An 18,634-nucleotide genomic window follows, 5' to 3' on the forward strand; every position below is an offset into this window, starting at 1 on the left:
CGTGACGAAATCGCCTAGTTTATATTGGCGCGGTCCAGACGGTGGAGGCCTCTGCGGCGCGGTCCTCGGAGGCGCGCGTCCGTCTTCCTCGTTGGTCATGGCGGACTACCTGATCAGCGGAGGCACGTCCTACGTGCCAGACGATGGGCTCACCGCACAGCAGCTCTTCAACTGCGGGGACGGCCTCACCTACAAGTGCGGGTCTAGGCACCCATGTGGGCGCGGCAAGGGGGCCGCACGCTGGGCGAGGAGGACGGATGAGGCTTCATTGAAGCTCTCCTGGGAGTGGACATGGGGAACAGGTCCCGAAAATCACCTCTCTCCGCAGAATAACTGACAGATGTGGGGCTGGGTTGGAGAGGGTCGTTTCAGCAGTGGTTAGGACTTGAGTCGTATGGGATTGTGAGTGTGCAAGAGTACTAATGACAGCTAGCTCAGCAGAAGACTCCCCAGTCCCTTACCCACCCAATGCCATTTTACCTGTGGCACACCGGCTCAGAACAACTCCCCGCTCAGCTTTATGGGATGATCTGTAGAGTGGAGAGTTTCGGTGTTAGAAGCCTGAGAGTCCTGCCTGATTCCCTCCTACAGCGATTTTCTCATTCTTCCTGGGTATATCGACTTCACTGCGGACCAGGTGGTGAGTATAAGGCATTGAGTTTTCCTATTTTGTGTTTTGTTTAGTTGTTTTTGCTTTGCTTTGTTGGTTTTTCAAGACAGGGTTTCTCTGTATAACAGGCCTGACTGTCCTGGACTCACTTTGTAGACCAGGCTGGCCTTGAACTCACAGAGATACACCTGCCCCTGCCTCCCAGTGCCAGGCTGAAAGGCATGTGCCACCATCCCGGCCTGTTTTGTTTTGCAACCCTGGCTTCTCTGAAACTGGTTGTGTTGACCAGACTGACCCCGAACTAGTTAGTGTCAGACCTCCTGCCTCTGATTCCTGAGTGAGTGCTGAGATTACAGTAGGCATATCCCAGTCTTTAGAAATTGGGTTGTGAACATCATGGAGAGGTAAAGTGCTGCTGTTTGTTAATTGGAGACTGGGCTTCTAGTGGTTAGGGTCGAGTAAGTGGGATGCTCTAGAGCCCTGTGAACATGCAGGTCACCCAGGGCTCCTGTGAGCGACCATGAGGAATAAACTGTATTTCCCTTTAGTGGTCCTTTCTCTCCTCAGGACTTGACCTCTGCTCTCACCAAGAAAATCACACTGAAGACTCCATTGGTTTCCTCACCTATGGACACTGTCACAGAGGCTGGAATGGCCATTGCAATGGCGGTGAGCCTTGAGGGTCGTGGGTGCTGCCTCAGCCAAAGGTTGTGCCTCTTCGTCATCACTCACTTGTGTGTTCATCTTGTAGCTTACAGGAGGTATTGGTTTCATCCACCACAACTGTACACCTGAGTTTCAGGCCAATGAAGTTCGCAAAGTGAAGGTCAGAAGGGCAAGAATGGTGGCCAGAAGTTCCTGGAATTACATTGGGGTGGGATGGGGTCGGAGTAGCGGGTTTGTTCTGCAAACTAAGCTTCCTTTCTTCTGCTGTGAGGTCCAGTGGCTGAGGAGAAAGCCCGTGTCTTAAGCTAGTGCACAATGCTTCTAGCACATCTGTCTTTGTTAGAGGGGTTGATTTGGTTGTCCCACTGCCATACAAGACAGTTAGGCATGCACCAGGAGCCAGATGAAAGTGAGTTCAAAGATGCATTGATCTTCTCACCATCTCTTCCAGAAATATGAGCAAGGGTTCATCACTGACCCTGTGGTCCTTAGCCCCAAGGATCGTGTGCGTGACGTCTTTGAAGCCAAAGCCAGGCATGGCTTCTGTGGTATCCCCATCACAGATACAGGCCGGATGGGGAGTCGGCTGGTGGGCATCATCTCCTCAAGGGACATTGATTTCCTTAAGGAGGAAGAGCATGACCGTTTCTTGGAAGAGGTAGGTGACACTGGCTGAGAAAAACCAACGTCTTAGAACTCAGGCTGCTGGGCAGGGTGGAGCATGTCTGTAATCCCATCTGTGAGTTAGAGGCCAGCCTGGTCCATAAAGCAAGTACAGGACAGCCAGGACTACACAAAGAAACCCTGTCACAAAAACAACAACAAAAACTCAGGCTGATGGGGCTGCAGAGATGACTCAGAGGCTAAGAACATTGACCGTTCATCCAAAGGTCCTGGGTTCAAGTCCCAGCACCCACACGGTGGCTCACAACACTCTATACTGAGTTCTGGCATGCAGGCAGAATACTGTATAATAAATATTCTTTTTAATACAAAAAAGGTATATAAAAAAACTTGAAAAGGCAAAATTAAAAAAAAACAAGTTGAAAAAAGGCAGTTTCTTTTACCTGTTTGACAATACTGATGACCTCATTTTCTGTCCAAGAAAAATGCCAGCCATGTTTCTTACTACTTCCTGAGATTTCTGCACCCCTTCTCCCTGTGGGGGCTCTAATGACAAAGTGTCTTCGAGTATTCTTGCTGCATTTTTCCCGATGGTAAAAGTGGAGGCTCGTTCTTGAGGCCTTTCTGGTTCTCTTTGCTCTTGTGTGATCCTTCTTTTTCTATGAGAGGCTGCTCCTTATACCTTGTTTTTACTCGAGTTTCCAGTGATGGGAGTACTGAGTGCCTGTCAGAATAGTGATTCTGGTCTCTCAGCGTGGGGGCTTTTGATAGTATAGTATGTCCTGTGGGAAAGGGAGGGTCCTGGTCTGACTGGTCTTTTTTCATGATTCCTAGATCATGACAAAGAGGGAAGATTTGGTGGTAGCTCCTGCAGGCATCACTCTAAAGGAGGCAAATGAAATTCTACAGCGCAGTAAAAAGGGTGAGTCCTGACAGTGGGAAGGGGCCCAGAAGTGCTCTTCAGGTTCCTGATTCATGTCCTGCTCTGTCTTCAGGAAAGTTGCCCATCGTGAATGAAAATGATGAGCTGGTAGCCATCATTGCCCGGACAGACCTGAAGAAGAATCGGGACTACCCACTGGCTTCCAAAGATGCCAAAAAGCAGCTGCTGTGTGGGGCAGCCATTGGCACTCACGAGGATGACAAGTACAGGCTGGACTTACTGGCCCTCTCTGGTGTGGACGTCGTTGTGTTGGTAAGCTACGCATAAGCAGGGTGACGTACGGTGAATGCCGTGTCCTGGTACAGCTACAGCTTCCTCCCTGTCCTAGGACTCTTCCCAGGGAAACTCCATTTTCCAGATCAACATGATCAAATACATCAAGGAGAAATACCCCAATCTCCAAGTCATTGGAGGCAATGGTAAGGCAAACAGCCCTGGTGGGGAGGGAGAGGCTGTGCTCCTGCCGCCTGCACCCTCCTAACCCTCCCCGTTTCACTGCAGTAGTCACTGCTGCACAAGCCAAGAACCTCATAGACGCAGGTGTGGACGCTCTGCGGGTCGGCATGGGAAGCGGCTCCATCTGCATCACCCAGGAAGGTAGGAAGATGCTACCATTAGGGCTGTCGGCTCTAAGGGAGCACTCTCCAGTCCTCCAATATGGGCAACTCTAGGGCCAGACAGGCCTCTTGGATGGGTGACATGGCTGGAAGCAAGACAAGTTCTTGTCACCCCTCACTTGCCACTTTGCCTAGCCTGGCCTCCTTGCTCCTGCTCTGTGCCCTCTCTAAACTCTGGTCTGTTTGTTTTATTTAGCGGCTCCCAAGATCCCACCAGACATAAAGTCCCACAGCCCCAAATGCCCTTCTACTGTCACGGGCTGCTATAGTAAGTCTGGCCCGGCCCACTGGCCCGGCCCAGCTGCCCACTGCCCGGCTGCTTGGTTGACTGTAGCTGTAGTTCCCAGGGTTTGTGGTGCTGTTGGGTGGGCCGGTCAGACATGTACAGACCATGGTTTGGGGGCTGCTTGAGATCACAGCTCCTTCTAGGGTGCTCACAGAGCAGGACCTCCTTCCTAAGGCAGGCCCTGCTCTGCCCACATATTCTGCTGTAGGCATGGCTCAATGACCAGTGTTTGAGCCTGCTGTCTCTTCTACCTTACCATTGCCCTGATGTTGCCTGAGCTGCCCACTGTTCAGGAAGGGCTAGGCCTGACTTGATACCTCTGGATACTAACTGCACGGTGCCTCTTGCCCCATCTGATACCAGCTGGGCGGGGCTTCCGGCTGCTATAAACTGCATGTGCCTGAGGCTGCTCTGGGCCCTGCACACACGCATTTACACAGGCAGAGGTGAAGCCAGCACAGCAGTTTGTCTGGTAGCAGCTATCCCAGACATATTTCTTCATTGGCCACTGTCTTACAGGTGTCTTTCAGAGCTCCTGGGTCCTGTGAGTGCCCCTGCATCCCCCTACCCAGTAATCACACCCATCTGTTTCTCCATCTCTGAACAGTGCTGGCCTGTGGGCGGCCCCAAGCAACAGCAGTGTACAAGGTTTCTGAGTATGCGCGACGCTTTGGTGTGCCTGTTATTGCTGATGGAGGAATCCAAAATGTGGGTCATATTGCCAAAGCGTTGGCTCTTGGGGCGTCTACAGGTAAGGCGTAGCAACCTTAGTGCTTGGTGGGGGCCCCTTTCCTGCCCTTCAGATTCTGCCCCAGCTCCCTTCTCTGCCCACAGTCATGATGGGCTCCCTCTTGGCTGCCACCACTGAGGCCCCTGGTGAGTACTTCTTCTCAGACGGGATCCGGCTAAAGAAGTATCGTGGAATGGGTTCTCTTGATGCCATGGATAAGCATCTCAGCAGCCAGAACCGCTATTTCAGGTAGGAAAGGCAGACAAGTCACCCCACTAAATCCTGCATTTGGTCTCATCCCCCGTGGCAACTTTGCCCATTTCTTTGCCTCTTCCAACAGTGAAGCTGATAAGATCAAAGTGGCCCAAGGAGTTTCGGGGGCTGTGCAGGACAAAGGGTCTATCCACAAATTCGTCCCTTACTTGATTGCTGGCATCCAGCATTCCTGTCAGGACATTGGTGCCAAGAGTCTCACCCAAGTCCGGTGAGCTTGGGTAGCTGGGACATGAATAGAGGGAGGGGAACAAAGGCAGCTACTATCTGCGTCTAATATCTGCTTCTCATCAGAGCCATGATGTATTCGGGGGAACTTAAGTTTGAGAAGAGAACATCCTCTGCTCAGGTGGAAGGTGGTGTCCACGGCCTGCATTCGTAAGTAGCCTATGTTTGGGTAGGGCTTCTGCCAGCCTCACAGTGCCTTCCTGCCCTCAACTCACAGATGGTCTCTGCCCACAGGTACGAGAAGCGGCTTTTCTGAAAACAGATCCAGTTATATGCCTTGAATTTTTCAATAAAAGTTTGGGGGAAAAAATGACAACTGGTTTGAGTTAAATGGGCACGTGTAACTTTGCAGTCACCACCATCACAAATGTTCACAAAATATAGTCCCCTCATTCTCCAGCAGAGCCTTGGGACACGAGATGAACACACTTCAATCACGAGAGCTGTCGGGGTGTCCTCAAATCTACATTTGTGCTAAGTAGATTGTGAGCACTGCTTCCTGGACTTTAAGTGACCAGGGTCTCCCCACTGAATTTCCATCCCACCCTGTCAGCAGCCACACAATGTTTGTATCTAGGAGGATAAATTATCATGGATAAGTGTTCAAAGTACCAAAAGGCGGAGGGTGGGGAGGCACTGGGAACCCCTGCACTCTGCAGTGTGCCTGTGCCCTCCTGGACGGTTCCTGGTGGTTCATTGTGCAGCTTGAGATAAGGAGGTGAGCATCGTCTCTCCAGGAGGGGGGATGAGGGCAGCTCCTGTCACTCGACCTTCATGACACAGGAAGTTGAAGGTGGCACAAGCATTGGGCTGCAATGAAAACATTAGAATTAGCATGCTGGGGCTGCAGCCTGAACTGCCTAGTGTTTCCATGTCCAAAGACCTACCGTGTCCTGCACCTCCACGGCGATGCCCCGCTGTCTCATGGCCTGTAGTACTTGGGAATTCAGCCTCTCAGTCTTGTTTCCAGTGCCCACTACAACAATCTCTAGGAAAGGTGGGGAGGGCAAGTGTTGAGGGTCTGAGGTAGGTGGCCACTTAGGACCCAGTGCTACCCCCACCCTACCTATCCTCGGCTCCAGCATCCAGAAAAGGGAGAAGCTCTCTTCAGTGATGTCCTGATGAGATCCCACCTGTATGGGAGCAGAGGCCGTTCAACACGTCAAATCTACACAGCCTTTACCCACAGCGACACTAAATAGGCAACAAAATGAAGCTAATTTTGCTAGGAAGAAGTGGCTTTTGGCTCTAGGCTTCAATTTCACAGCAGGGCAAGGCAGGGCAGGGCTCACGTTCCACTGGACCACCGTCTGTGGGAGCAGCGCGCACGGGCCTAACACACGGTTTCCGTTGACTGTGAACCCTCTGCTACTGTAGCTGTCGATGTATACGGGCAATGGGTTCTCGTTTTGCAGCAGAGAGATGCGTGTCCGCTGGTACAACTCGTCATCCGCCGGGGAGAGACGGTGCCCCCGACGAGGGGTCATCCTGCGGAGGGCTAAAGTCAGGGGCTCGAAGCCAGGCGGCACTACTCTGCGGGCTTTAAAGGTCTGGTGGCATGTGGTGAGAGGCGGGGTAGGGCGTGGGGGCTCACCACAGCCGATCGACGTGCCGGCAGAGCGGCGCAGGTCGTGCGCGGCACAGGGAGCGAAATCCAAGAGCGGCGGCCATGGCTGCAAAGGCGCGCAGTGACCCGGCCGCAAGGGCGCCGGGCTCGCAGAGCGCGCTGTCTCGAGGCGGCCACAGCGCCGCCCTGCGTCCCGGAGGGCACCGCGCAACCTGGGCGGCGCAGTGGGCACAGCCATCTGTCTCAGTCCCACCGTGCGGTTCTCGCGTCAGCACCTGTTGCCCACCCCGCCCCAGGCCTCCGCCGCCTGTCCCTAAGGAGTGGGGGCGCGAAGCACCTGCCGGCAGGGGCGCCCGCAGGGTATTGTTTAGGCCACAGCCGCGGCCTGTTCTCCGGGTTCTCAGCCGTTATCCAGGGCTCCCAGGGGCCGGGGCGGGGCAGCTGCGCACCTGGTCCTGTTATGAACACCTGGCCAGGGTGTGGCGCCAGCCGCCAGGCCCTAATCCCGGGCTTTGGGAGCCGAGCTCCGTGGGCGGGGCGGGTGGCTAAGGTTTCCCTGGCTAGCCTGGAACCCGCTGCCCTCCCTAACCGTCCGCAGCACGACCGTTGGCGGCAGCGCGGCGCTCCAGGAGAGGCGTGGCCGAGCGCGGATTGGCTTCCCGGGAGCGCGAGGGGGTGTGGCCAGATGGTTTCTCCTTAAAATGGCTCCAAGTCTGCGGCCGGCTAGAGCCAGCGGAAGGGTACGCCGTGGCAGTACTGGTGGAGCTGCTCGGGTGGGACTGACTGGGCCGGACCGGACGAGACGTGAAGTAGACAGCTCCTGGAGCACCACCCTGTCCTCGCGCGCTCTGCATCCCCCTGTCTCCGTCCCCCTGTCCTGAGCGGTGTCTAGGGCCTACTGGCCCGGGAGTCGCTGGCGCCGCGCGGCTGGGACATCTCTGCGCACCGGTTCTGTCCTAGGCTCAGGGGAACTTTGTCGCGTTCTCTATCTGCTGGACTAGACGGGTGGGATGCTCGGCACCATTGGGGCCTGGCTGCGGGGTGCTTGCAAGGGCCGGGTTCCAGTGGGTTTGGGGGAGGCTGTCCTGCCGCTGCTACGTGGGCCACTTTGGCCCTTGTCACTTCTTGAGCTGGCAGCGTCACCGGACAAAGGGCCCCGAGCTTTGGGGTGTCGCAGAAGTGGACGCATGGTTTTACTTCCTCTTGGGTCCCACGGGATCGCTTCCCTCTTGGCGGATTCCAAAGCCCGCCCCGTCACCGTACCAGTGGCTCCTGCTGCTTGGGACTCACAGGACTAATCCTGCCCTTCTGATCTAATCCGGATCGGGACCTGGTCCCCGGGGAGGCCCCCACCTTCTATTGTTCCGGGGCCCAGGTGAGCGCCTCCTTCTCACTAGACTGGATTACAACACCTACTCCTTGTCAGCCCACTGGGAAAAAAAGGGCGGGTTCCGGTTTGGCCCCGGGGCGAGTGACCTGAGGAGCAGGAGCCCTCCAACGGCTGGACAGCGGGCAACGGAATCCCAAAAGCAGCTGTTGTCCCCAGTGCATTCCAGCTGCGCTTGGATTTCGTTCCCTGCTCTCCTGCCCGAGCAGCGCCCTGGCCCAGATGAGGTGGTCCCTGTCCTCAGAACCGCTGCTGGGCCATTCTGATCTCCATCTCTCAGGTGCACCCTCGGGCTGATGATGGCAGGCAGAGACGGCGAAAAGGGCAAAGAGCTCGGGCTGATGGCCCTTTCTGGAATCCCTGAAGAACTCTGAAGAGGGAGGCCCTGGGTCCTCTCTGTAGGGCCACAATGGCGGTGAGTCCCACAGGGCCTCCCAGCCCGCAGCTCGCTAAAGATAGCTCTTCACTTCCTGGGGAAAAACCACCCCAACCGTCTTCATGGAGGGAGAGTAGCTGAAATCACCAACCTGCCTGTGGGTCCCAGCCCTGCCAGCAGCTGTACCCACGGCATGGAAAGTGCTTTGGAATGACACGATCACTCCCGTTGAGTGGGCACCCAAGAAGCCATCGGGAATGTCGTGTCCGTCCAGTGCTCTTTCGGCACCTCCCAAGCAGGCCCTCAGCCCAGGCCCAGAGAGAGGAGCCTCGCCAACTCCTTTTTCTAGCCCTAGAGTTCACTCCTCTCCAGAGCAAAGTTCACCGGTTGGATTCATTCATTACTGGGGGAAGTGGAGGAGACTTAAGTAACGCTGAAAGGAAAGCTTTCCTATGCTATGCTCCACCGGAGATCCGGCTTGCTTGGGTCTTGTCATGAATGTCTCAAGCTGGCCAGTGTGGCCTAAAGAAGACTCAAAGGTGCCGGTAACACCAGTTTAAAGGAAAAACATCAAAGGCTAGTAGCGATTCTAGAAATTACGGTGACTCCATAATTCCTCAGGTATCAGGATGGCCGATTCTATCCGACTGGGCTGTTACTGAGAATAAAGACATTCCATACAGCAAACGAGGAAAGGCATGCAAATAAAACTCAAGCTTTGTTTGTTTAGTTTTTAAGTATGTGGTAAAGCGTCTTTAATGAAAGAAAGGCTTGGTGGTGCACGACTTTAATTCCAGCATGCGGGTGGATCTTTGACCAAGCCCAGCCTGATCTACAAAGTGAGTTCCAGGGCTACACAGAAAAACCCTGTCTCAAAAAGCGAAACAAAACAACGTGTCTTTAATAGTACAGCCTTATTCCATTAACAATTCGTCTGGAGCGTCTGACATTTTGTTTAAATGAGGCAAAAAAACAAAAAACAAAAACAAAAAAAACCCATAAGCACAAATATTTAAAACTCTGATGACAAATTGTTTTGCCGGGTGACAAAGATGTTACCAAATTAATAATTCAGGGTGACGATGAAAATACCCTAGGCGGTTGGGAGCCTCAGATTTTGGGTCTAGAGCTCACGAATACAGGAAAGGTCGTTGGGAGGGAACGGGAGGCGTGGGTTGAATGCAGGCTCCCTCTGCACGCTGGTGCGCCCTGGTCCAGTCAGAAAGGTCCACAGCCGGATCTCCGCCCCTGCCAGGCAGACCTCCCGGAAGCTCTACCGATAGTTTACTTCCTGTTCCGCTTACTCTTCCGGTCACCATGGCGACAGAGCGCCTTGGGGTTGGGGAGACGCTGGAGGCCCTCAACGCAGCTGTAGGGCCTGGTAACCCGGTGTGGTTCAAGGAGACGCATGCCCGGCACCTGCGTGTCCGAGACTTCTTGGCACCGCGCAGGGCGCTGCAGGCGCGCTTCAGGGATGGTCAGGTGGGTGCGCGCCGGACGGGGCTATTTAGCCGGCTGCACGGGACTCGGTTCACTGACACGCGCTCCTGCCTGTAGGTGCCGGAGTACGTGCTCCGTGCGGTCGCCGGCCTGCAGGGGCCGGGAGTGGCCCCTGTCCTGCGCTGCGCGCCGACACCCGCGGGCTTATCGCTGCAGCTCCAGCGGCCCGCAGTCTTCGAGCGTGTGCTCGGTGCTCTGGCCGCCTACGCTGCTCCCGTCAAGCCCGCCTCGCCAGGCCGGAGAGTCGTCCTACACTGCCCAGCACTGCGCTGCAACCCGGACACACTCCGCCTGAGCCTGCTGCGTGCTGTGCTCGTGGCCGATCACCTAGCGCGGACCCTACGTGCTCGCGGGTAAGCGCGTGTTCGCGTCTGTAGTGGCAAAAGGCTGAATCTTTGAGGACACACACAAAAGTTGGGGAAGTCATGGTGATCTGGGCCTGCTTCGCAGGCTGACACAGCCGCCCTTGCTTTGCAGGGTATGTGTGTGCCTAGTGCCCCCGGTGCGGGACTCGCACATGTCAACTTTCCTGCAGAAACTTCAGGTGGACTGGCCCACTGCCTCGAGGAGCACCTCCACCGAAACACTGAGAACCTGTGTGCTGGCAGAACTCAACTCGAAGGAGGAAACACTGCCCCCTGGCGTCCTAGGCCGACTGTGTCTGAAGGAACTGGTAGAACAGAGACTTGCATTGGGCTATGACCCCAGCATAGACGACTGTTTGGGTAGGACGGTAGGACGAAAGCCAGAACGGGGGTGAGGGATCTCTGCCCTGCGGAGCACTTTCAGCTCCTCTCTGTTTTCTGTAGTGACTGAGGATCTGCTCGCTGTGCTGTCTGAGCTGCAGGAGACTGTGCGCCATTGGCCAGAGGGTGGCCACCCAGGCCTGGTTAGTGGCCCCAGTCTTGCCCTCTGCCCAAACTGGTTTTATCTTTGACATAACTAACCGTCTCTACTCAGGTTGGAGATTCAGATGCTGGTGTAGACGGCTGTATGGTTGTACACGTGGTGAGCTGTGAGGAGGCATTTCAACAACAAAAGTTGGACCTGCTTTGGCAGAAGTTGGATGACCAGGCTCCTCATGAGCAGGTTTGTTACCGAAGGTTAAACCACCTCCAACCTCAGACGACCCTTGACACCCGAAGGCCTGTTAGACCATGGGTTGAGAAACTAACACCATCTTAGGGGCCTGTGCAGAAGGGCAGAGGCCTCGTGATGGTGGAGTCTTAAGGAAAGGTTGGACCATGTCTGGAGGGCCTAGGCTTGAGGAGGTGCTAAGGCTGGTGGTTACAGATTGGGACAATCAAGATAGAAGCAACTGGGCTGGAGAGATGGCTCAACAGTTAAGAGCACTGTCTGTGCTTCCAGAGCTTCTGAGTTCAGTTCTCAGCAACCACATGGTGGCTCACAACCATCTATAATGGGATCTGATGCCCTCTTCTGGCCTGCAGGTGTACATACAGGTAGATCGCTCGTATACATAAAAATAAGTAAATAAATCTTTTAGAAAGTAGAAGCAAGCAGTGTAGGTTCCTTGGACACTGGAAGGTAGTGTCACTGGGCTGAGCCCTTGCTGTCTTTCACAGAAGCACCTGGTCTGTGGTCCAGTGAAAGTGGCTGGTGTACCTGCCACCCTGATGACGGCCCCGGACTACTACAAGTGAGTGAGGCTGGTCAGGAAGACCAACCAAAACTAGGAGTAGCAGAGGTGTGGGTTAGGGCTTTCCCGGAGACCTTCTCACTGGCTTGTTTTTCCAGGCTCAGACATGCTCAGGTGTGCAAGGCCTCATCACTGAAGCATGGTGAGGATCTGGCACAAGGTATACCTAGAGCCCTCAAGTCGGAGCAGGTCACATATCTCTACCCCTTGTTCCTTGTCTGCAGACACTGACCAGCCTCCATTTCTCACCCCCAGACCCAGCTTGGATCAAGACCTTTGATGTCCTCTGTGTGGCCACCATCAAATTTGAGATGCTAAGCACTGCTCCGCAGAGCCAAGTAAGCCTGGGTCACTCACGGTACTAAGACTGAGGAGGGAAGGCCTGGTGCCAACGCCCCTGCAGCTCTGTTCCCATTCTCCAGCTCCTCCTGGCTGACAGCACCATCTCCACGAAGGGTACAAAGAGTGGCACTTTTGTCATGTATAACTGTGCCCGCCTTGCCACACTCTTCGAGGGTTACAAACATGGAGTGGAACAAGGTCTGTACCCGGCCTTTCCGCCTGTGAGCAGTCTGGATTTCTCACTGCTGCGTGATGAGGTGAGTGTTGCTCCTGAGCAACAGCCACAGGCAGAGGCTCAGGCTTCTGAGGCTCAGGTGCTTCCCAGCACCCTTGTCTCCTACAGGGCGAGTGGCTGCTGCTTTTCAACAGTGTCCTTCCCTTTCCGGATCTGCTAAGCCAGACTGTGAGCCTGGCCAGCACCCCAGGGCTCCACATCCCTGTTCGCACGGAGATGGTGAGGCACGGAAGACGCTACACGCACTATTCTTTACTGTGGTCATAACACAAGAACAAAGATAGCAGCTCAATGACTCCATCTCTCTCTCCAGGTGTGCAGGTTCCTGGTGCAGCTGAGCATGGACTTCAGCTCATACTACAACCGAGTACACATTCTCGGGGTGAGCATACAGCAAAAGGGTTTCTGCGGGAAATGTTGGGCACACAGGGTAAAGACGAGGGAAACAAGAGGACGAGCCTGGTTCCTCTCCTTCCAGGAAGCTCGGCCCCACCTCTTTGGTCAGATGTTTGCCCGCCTACAGCTTCTGAGGGCAGTACGCGAGGTGTTCCACACAGGCTTGGCTATGCTGGGCCTCCCTCCGCTGAGCTACATCTAAGGCCCAACAGCAAGGAATGTTTACAAAATCGACTGGGGAAAAAACAGAACCTCATAGATGTTGGGCGCTGAAAGCCAAAATAAATACAATTTCATCCTGTTGTAGAGAGTGAGACATATTCTTGGTCCACCTATGTGGCACCCACTGGAGTACTTCAAGTCAGGAAGCTATGGCATGGCCTCATCTCAAAGCACAGTGAGCATGAGCACAGATGGCTGATGCCCACTCCACTGTCTACAGGCAGGCCCAGGCTCAGGTCTCCAACGACTGTGAGATAACTCAGTCGTACCAGTTGTAAACCTCGAGTCCCTGACCCCCAAGAGCACAGCGGTGACCAAACTCGGGGCTCACAGGCCAGCAGTCCATGTCAGCCACATCTGGCACATGGAACACAGTGCTGTTCATGAAGGTGGGCTCACCGTGCCCCAGACGCCAGAAGGTCAGCCGCTGGTCTATGGAGGCTGAGACCATGAGGCTGGGACTTAGGATCTTGAGGCCTGTCACGTGGGCAGCATGTGCACAGGGGACAGAATATTCCTCTAGGACATGCAGCTGGGGCACCAGCTCAGCCTCCCCATCCGCTGCGTCCAGCTCTGGCATCTTCACAGAAAGCGTGAAGATGTGCAGGGACCCATCCTCACTGCCACTGGCCACAAGATGGTGGCCCTCGGGTGTAGGCAAGGTGTGCAGGCTGTTGACGCCACAGCTGTGGGCCTGGACGGTCAAGCAGGGCGTACCCAGCTCTGCAGGAAGAGAGTGGCCATTAGGCTTGTGCTTTCACCTTGTGAGTGGTGGCAAGGGGTGTCACGGTACTTACGGTAGGGGAGTCCAGGGTGTGCTGGCAGTTCCAGGGTGGTGGAGCCACCGTCCATTGCAGTGGTGAGATCCCAGAAGGCCAGGCTGCCGTCGGTAGCGGCACTGCACAGGATCTGCCTCCTGGAAGCCAGGAGAGGGCAGAGCAGCCAGATCAGTGAAAGACGTAGGAAGACAACAGGAGCCCTTACCCCACCCACACAGGGCTGCCTGCCTCACCGACGCTGGTTAGGCACCTCATGCGTGAAGGAATGGACTTTGAGGACACACCGCTTATGGTGGAAAGTCTCTGCAAGGAGATGCAGAATTCGCCCAGAGTCCTGCAAGAGAAAGAGCCTGGGGGCGGGGAGGCATCTCAGAACCCATCCTATTGAGCTCGGCCCCTTTGTCTCCTCATGCACTGGCCCTGTGTGCTCACCTCACGGCTCCATCACTACAGGCTGCAGCCACAAGGGGGCCCAGGCCAGGCTTATCTGAGTCAAGCTCACAGACAGCAAGAGACATGTACCTGGAGGGAGAGCACAGCTGTCAGCGAGCCTGCAGCCGGGAGCCGGCAGCCAGGAGCCGCCCGCCGACCCACTCCACACCCATGGCATTGAGTGCATGCTACCTGGTCTCAGGGTCCACCTTGACCATGCGATGGCGGTTGCGCTGCCGATCCCAGTACTCATCTAGCCGATGGGATGACAGGTGCATGACGTGACAGGCTAGGCGGCTTGGGGTGCTGGGGTCAGGAATGACCATGATGCTGAAGCAGTGCATCTCAGCTCGACCCCCCGCAGACACCACCTGAGCAGTGAGGCCCGGCTGAGGGTCCTGTGGGCCACCCGGGGTGCCGGCAGCCCACACGGCCAGAGCACGCACCGAAGAGATGTGGTTGCAAACAGATGTGAGTGCGTGGGCCGAGCCCGTGGCTGTGGGAAGTGCTAGCACACAGACAGTGGTGTCCTCACTGCATGTCATCACAATGTCAATCAGAGCGGGGCCCTCACTGCCAGGCTCCGGGTAGTCAGGATACTCCACGCTGGGTACCTCAAACTCAGGACCCAGGGTTACAGTGCCCACACGCTTTACACATGTGATCTCTCGGCCATGCAGACCCTCTCGGAGAATCACGTTTGGCCGAGTGCAGCCACCTAGAGCCCGGTAGAGCATGACGTCACCATCCTTGAGGTAGGCAAAGGCCATAGCTGCCTCGGTATCAGAAAAGGCCCAAGAGCGGTGCCCTCCACCACAGCTGACGATATGCAGCTTCTCATGGGACCGGGGGCTCCACACTACGAATTCGTTGGCATGGAAACCCAAGATGACCATACTTCCATCAGGCACCATTCGAAGCCCGGCTACCCAGTTCATGCCTCGGCAGGACTTCTGCCTTAGGACTGGTTGGAGCTGGCCACCATGTACAATGAGCTGGTAGTAGGTGCCATCACGCCCTGTGCTGTATACATAGCCACTGTGGCAGGTCACTGAGGTCACACCCTGTTTCCCATGAAGAGAATAGAGGATAGATACTGGGCCTAATCCTGCTGCAACATTCTCAGACCCACCGCTGCCACCACCAGCTCCAGGAGCCTCCGCTCCAGTGATAGCCTTGACTCCAACCCCAGGATCTTTGAACAGGTTTGGTCTGGCAGGGAACAGCAGCACAGAGCCACGGCGGTCCCCACAGACCAGGAAGTCACCTGGGGGCAGGAAGGCACTACATGTGTGCCATCTCTGCTTGCTTGGGGGAAGCAGGTACCGGCAACGTTCCTTGACAAATATAGCCTTGCCAGTGGGTGCAGCTGAGATCTCCAAGCAAGCCACTACCCCATCAGGGCCTGACACCAACAACAGAAGCTCCTCATACCCACGAAGGGCCCAGCTCAGGCTATGCACCTTCCCACTGAACAGGTTCTGGTCCACAGCAGCAGTGGGAGTGTTGATGGGAACAACCTTGACAAGACCCTCCCCATTAGCTAAGGCACAGAGTCCAAAGCCCTCGGGCCCAGGGGCCGCCTCCAGCAGGCAGTAAGACTGAAAGCGCTTGTCCTCCAGCAGCTGCTCCCAGCACTTGACCTCAAGGTCGTAGAGGTACAGGCCTCCTGCATCAGTCACTGCCAGTACTCTCCAAGAACCAGCCAGAGTCACAGCCTTGAGGGCACCTGGCCGGCTGGGGGACTTGAAGCACAGAGCTGAGACGCCCAAGCCTGGGTACCCACGGCCTACCAGGTGCCAGAGCCGAATGCCCGAGTCATCACCGCCAGTGATGACCCAGGCCTGCCTCTCCTGAGTAGCGATGGCCCGGATCCCGCGGCCCTGGTGGCCCCGAAAGGCTTGAAGGATCTCGCCCTCGTGGCTCCACACCAAGCAGACACAGTCCTCTCCTGCACTGATCAGATAGTTCTCTAGGAGCTTCACCTGCCACACCCGGGCACTGTGTCCAAAGCAGTGACCAATATTCTGCACACGCCCCCCAGGCACCCGGAGGTCGCCCACCTTCCAGATACGGACACTTCGATCTTCTGAAGCAGTTGCCAGCAGGCCCTTGCTTTCCAGGTATGACATGCTGAAGATGACGCCCACATGTCCACTAACCCGCCGGTCAGGGGCCACAGCTTTGTTGTCTGTTAAAGCAGTCGCTGGGTACCAGACCAGGAGCTGGTTGGAAACCGCACCTGCCACTATGGTCAGTTCCTTCCAGGTGTCTCCGATCAGGCAGGCTGAGGAGAGGGTGCACCTGTCTGTGCAGGGCACGTCCTGCAGCCTGCACCCTATCACGGGGTCATACAACACCACCGAGTTGTGGCCCAAGGCCAAGGCTACATTGCCCTCAAGCCAGCGCACATCCCAGATCCAGTCGGACATGTTCCATAGGCCAGAGCGCCAGAGCTCTCGAAGATGGCTTTGATCCCAGCTAACTTTCACAATTCTGAGTCCCTTGCTCCCAAACACAGCTATCATGGCCTCAGAGGCATGGTCTCCTTTGGGCTCTGGCCGCACTCGGAACCCATGGATAAGATAGTGACCAAGCAGGCTCTGCACTCGCTTCATCATCCGCAGATGCCCACCGAAGTCCAAGTTGTACACCAGCAAATCAGGCCCCTCACCTAGACAGAGGTAAAGAACCACGTCAGAAGCAGTCACCTAAGTGTGACACGAAGCAAGGAGAGCAGACTGCATCTTAGCGTACAGGTTAAGAGTAAGTCGGGACACAAAATCCTACTAAATTCTTGCCCCAGCTTCAGCTAGATTTCTGTTACAAGTGTATGTTCCCCTCAGTCACTAGTTTCTGGGGTAAGGTTCTCCCACACAGCCCAGGTTGGCCTTGAATTCAAAATTCTCTCGCCTCAGCCAATGCCTGGGCTTATAGCAGTGTGCCAACCTGCCTGGCTCACCCTTCATGCATATTCACTAGGATACCCCTGGTCCACATCATTCTTACACGTCAGATGGGAAGCCCTTCCTCTGCTCTAGTCCCCAAATTCTCAGCCTCACTGCTTATATGCATCCTTCCTGATTCTCCCTCCCTCAGGGAAAAGGCTGTGTCAACCTTTCCACCATTTGGCCCATAATCAGAATCCCTCCCTCAGTCTAATCCCTGTGCATATTCAGAGGCAATGGGGCGGGGGCAGGAGCAGCCCACGCTTTGCAGGCAGGGGGCTAGGCTTCCGGACCCACCATTGGACAGCCGTGAACCTCATCCCTTGTATGAGAAGAGAAGCCTTGGAAGGTAGAGGTGAGGTCCAGGTATCCAGACCCTAGACAGGGTTTAACACAGCAGAAACAAAACTAAAACTAAAACTGTGTTACCCAACTCCCAGCTTGTGCTCAGAGTGGCCTGCCTGGCTGTAGTCCGCCTGCCTGCAGTCTCTTTACACTCCTTAGACACAGGGCAACCCAGGCCTTTCCAGAACTGGATTCCCAGCTTCCCCATCATTTCCATGCTTCTCATCCCAGTAAACATTACCAGCCTCTGCCCATCTCCCAGCGCAAACCCAGAGGCCTCAAAATTACTCTCTTAATCTTCTGTGTCTTCTCTCTCTTCAAATCCTACCCACTTTATTTCCTTCAGCTGGTCTCACCTCCAGGGAGTTTAGCTTGCTGGAGCAACCCAGTATTTGCACCACCACCCCCTTATCAACTCTAGCTAATACACGGACAGACGCACAATCTTGTTGGGGCTGATGATGACTGCCCCAAGGCATAACTCTCACTTATAAAACCTAAGCCCATCATCACCAATGGCTAGTGGCTTCCCATCAGGCCTTGCTGCTTCCAGGACACTTGGCACCTCAGACCCATCTCAGGCCTTTACAACCAGACACTGGGGCATGTGAATAGTGCCCCAGCTGGCTCGGAGCCCCAGCCTCTCCCGACAACTACTCTACTCAGAGAAGTCTCGGGTGCAATTTTTTTGGCGACCGGCCCCTCATCTTTGGGAGCGGGGCTTCACCCTCTCTCGAGGCCACGCCCCCTGGGACTGCCCATTCTCTGCTACCTCCCCAGGGGTCCTGATCACCCGAGTTCGTCTAGGGGCGCACACGCCCCTCCCCCCACATAGAACGACGGCGTCCCCTACACCTTCCCGCGTCTCTGCCCACGGTTCCCACGCTGGCCGCAATTTATGACAAGAGTTTTGCCTCTCGAGCCCCGCCCTCCTCCTGTGTTCCCGCCAGCTCCGAACCTGCCTTCTCCCACGGCCAGGCCCCAGGCCACTGCCCACCCTCTTCCCTGGGACGTCCCTTTGTCCCGTGCGACCACCCCAGGGGGGCGGCTAGTTCTTCGCCCGCCAGCACGACCAGAGCCCACCAAGCCTCACCCGCCAGCAGCCTGTGCCCAACGCACTCCAGACCCGTGACCGGGAGGAGTATGAGCTCGGAGGTCGCCCGCGGCCAGACATAGTCCCCGAGAGCGTCCATGACGTTCGGCAAGCTGCCGCGGCTGCCAGCGGCGGGGAGAGAGCTGCGTTCTCGCGAGAAGCAGCCGTCCCGAGAGCCGCGGCGCGGAGCTCCCGGGCCCCCAGCTACAGGTAGCGGAGCCGGGCGGGGCGCCCGGCCGCGGACGGCCAATGACGACCCTCGGCCCACGCGATCCCGCCCGTGATTGGCCCGGCCGGGCCCCTCCCACGCGGGGGCCGGCGGGGAGGCCCCTCCCCTCCCCCGGGCGGGCGCTCGGCTCGCGGCTGGCGGCCCCT

The 18,634-nt window shown here is 56.1% G+C and overlaps 4 protein-coding genes across 8 annotated transcripts; 2 read left to right on the forward strand and 2 right to left on the reverse strand.

Moving 5' to 3' along the window:
• Nucleotides 1-20: 20 nt before the first annotated feature.
• Impdh2 (inosine monophosphate dehydrogenase 2) lies at nucleotides 21-5,293 on the forward strand. 2 transcript variants are annotated; one of them, XM_055629924.1, is made up of 15 exons: nucleotides 21-195; nucleotides 592-640; nucleotides 1,178-1,279; nucleotides 1,362-1,436; nucleotides 1,728-1,934; nucleotides 2,735-2,822; nucleotides 2,896-3,095; nucleotides 3,172-3,262; nucleotides 3,345-3,440; nucleotides 3,657-3,728; nucleotides 4,354-4,497; nucleotides 4,581-4,725; nucleotides 4,817-4,960; nucleotides 5,044-5,127; nucleotides 5,212-5,293. In XM_055629924.1, the coding sequence occupies exons 1-15, from the start codon at nucleotides 98-100 to the stop codon at nucleotides 5,231-5,233; spliced, it is 1,617 nt and encodes a 538-aa protein (XP_055485899.1). In that variant the 5' UTR covers nucleotides 21-97; the 3' UTR covers nucleotides 5,234-5,293. The 2 variants fall into 2 exon arrangements, with proteins under 2 accessions (XP_055485899.1, XP_055485898.1); XM_055629923.1 differs by lacking the exon at nucleotides 3,657-3,728.
• Nucleotides 5,294-5,297: 4 nt separating this feature from the next.
• Nucleotides 5,298-6,704, reverse strand: Ndufaf3 (NADH:ubiquinone oxidoreductase complex assembly factor 3). The gene is made up of 5 exons (XM_055629931.1): nucleotides 6,572-6,704; nucleotides 6,270-6,465; nucleotides 6,044-6,110; nucleotides 5,865-5,965; nucleotides 5,298-5,787 (listed from the first exon to the last, which is right to left on the reverse strand). The coding sequence occupies exons 1-5, from the start codon at nucleotides 6,646-6,648 to the stop codon at nucleotides 5,671-5,673; spliced, it is 558 nt and encodes a 185-aa protein (XP_055485906.1). The 5' UTR covers nucleotides 6,649-6,704; the 3' UTR covers nucleotides 5,298-5,670.
• A 1,154-nt stretch (nucleotides 6,705-7,858) lies between these two features.
• Nucleotides 7,859-12,746, forward strand: Dalrd3 (DALR anticodon binding domain containing 3). 4 transcript variants are annotated; one of them, XM_055629922.1, is made up of 12 exons: nucleotides 7,859-7,919; nucleotides 8,212-8,346; nucleotides 9,865-10,160; nucleotides 10,285-10,532; nucleotides 10,617-10,696; nucleotides 10,768-10,896; nucleotides 11,394-11,467; nucleotides 11,566-11,627; nucleotides 11,723-11,805; nucleotides 11,890-12,066; nucleotides 12,153-12,263; nucleotides 12,358-12,746. In XM_055629922.1, the coding sequence occupies exons 2-12, from the start codon at nucleotides 8,341-8,343 to the stop codon at nucleotides 12,640-12,642; spliced, it is 1,551 nt and encodes a 516-aa protein (XP_055485897.1). In that variant the 5' UTR covers nucleotides 7,859-7,919; nucleotides 8,212-8,340; the 3' UTR covers nucleotides 12,643-12,746. The 4 variants fall into 4 exon arrangements, with proteins under 4 accessions (XP_055485897.1, XP_055485896.1, XP_055485895.1 ...); XM_055629921.1 differs by lacking the exons at nucleotides 7,859-7,919; nucleotides 8,212-8,346 and adding an exon at nucleotides 9,269-9,789 and having other exon boundaries at nucleotides 12,358-12,426; nucleotides 12,523-12,746; XM_055629920.1 differs by lacking the exons at nucleotides 7,859-7,919; nucleotides 8,212-8,346 and adding an exon at nucleotides 9,270-9,789 and having other exon boundaries at nucleotides 11,566-11,609.
• Wdr6 (WD repeat domain 6) lies at nucleotides 12,640-18,482 on the reverse strand. Its single transcript, XM_055629913.1, has 6 exons — nucleotides 18,260-18,482; nucleotides 14,066-16,547; nucleotides 13,874-13,963; nucleotides 13,675-13,791; nucleotides 13,460-13,578; nucleotides 12,640-13,385 (listed from the first exon to the last, which is right to left on the reverse strand). The coding sequence occupies exons 1-6, from the start codon at nucleotides 18,357-18,359 to the stop codon at nucleotides 12,922-12,924; spliced, it is 3,372 nt and encodes a 1,123-aa protein (XP_055485888.1). The 5' UTR covers nucleotides 18,360-18,482; the 3' UTR covers nucleotides 12,640-12,921.
• Nucleotides 18,483-18,634: the final 152 nt, after the last annotated feature.

This window comes from Psammomys obesus, unplaced genomic scaffold, assembly GCF_907164565.1.
Source record: "Psammomys obesus unplaced genomic scaffold, mPsaObe1.curated_primary_1811, whole genome shotgun sequence".
Lineage (NCBI taxonomy): Eukaryota > Metazoa > Chordata > Mammalia > Rodentia > Muridae > Psammomys > Psammomys obesus.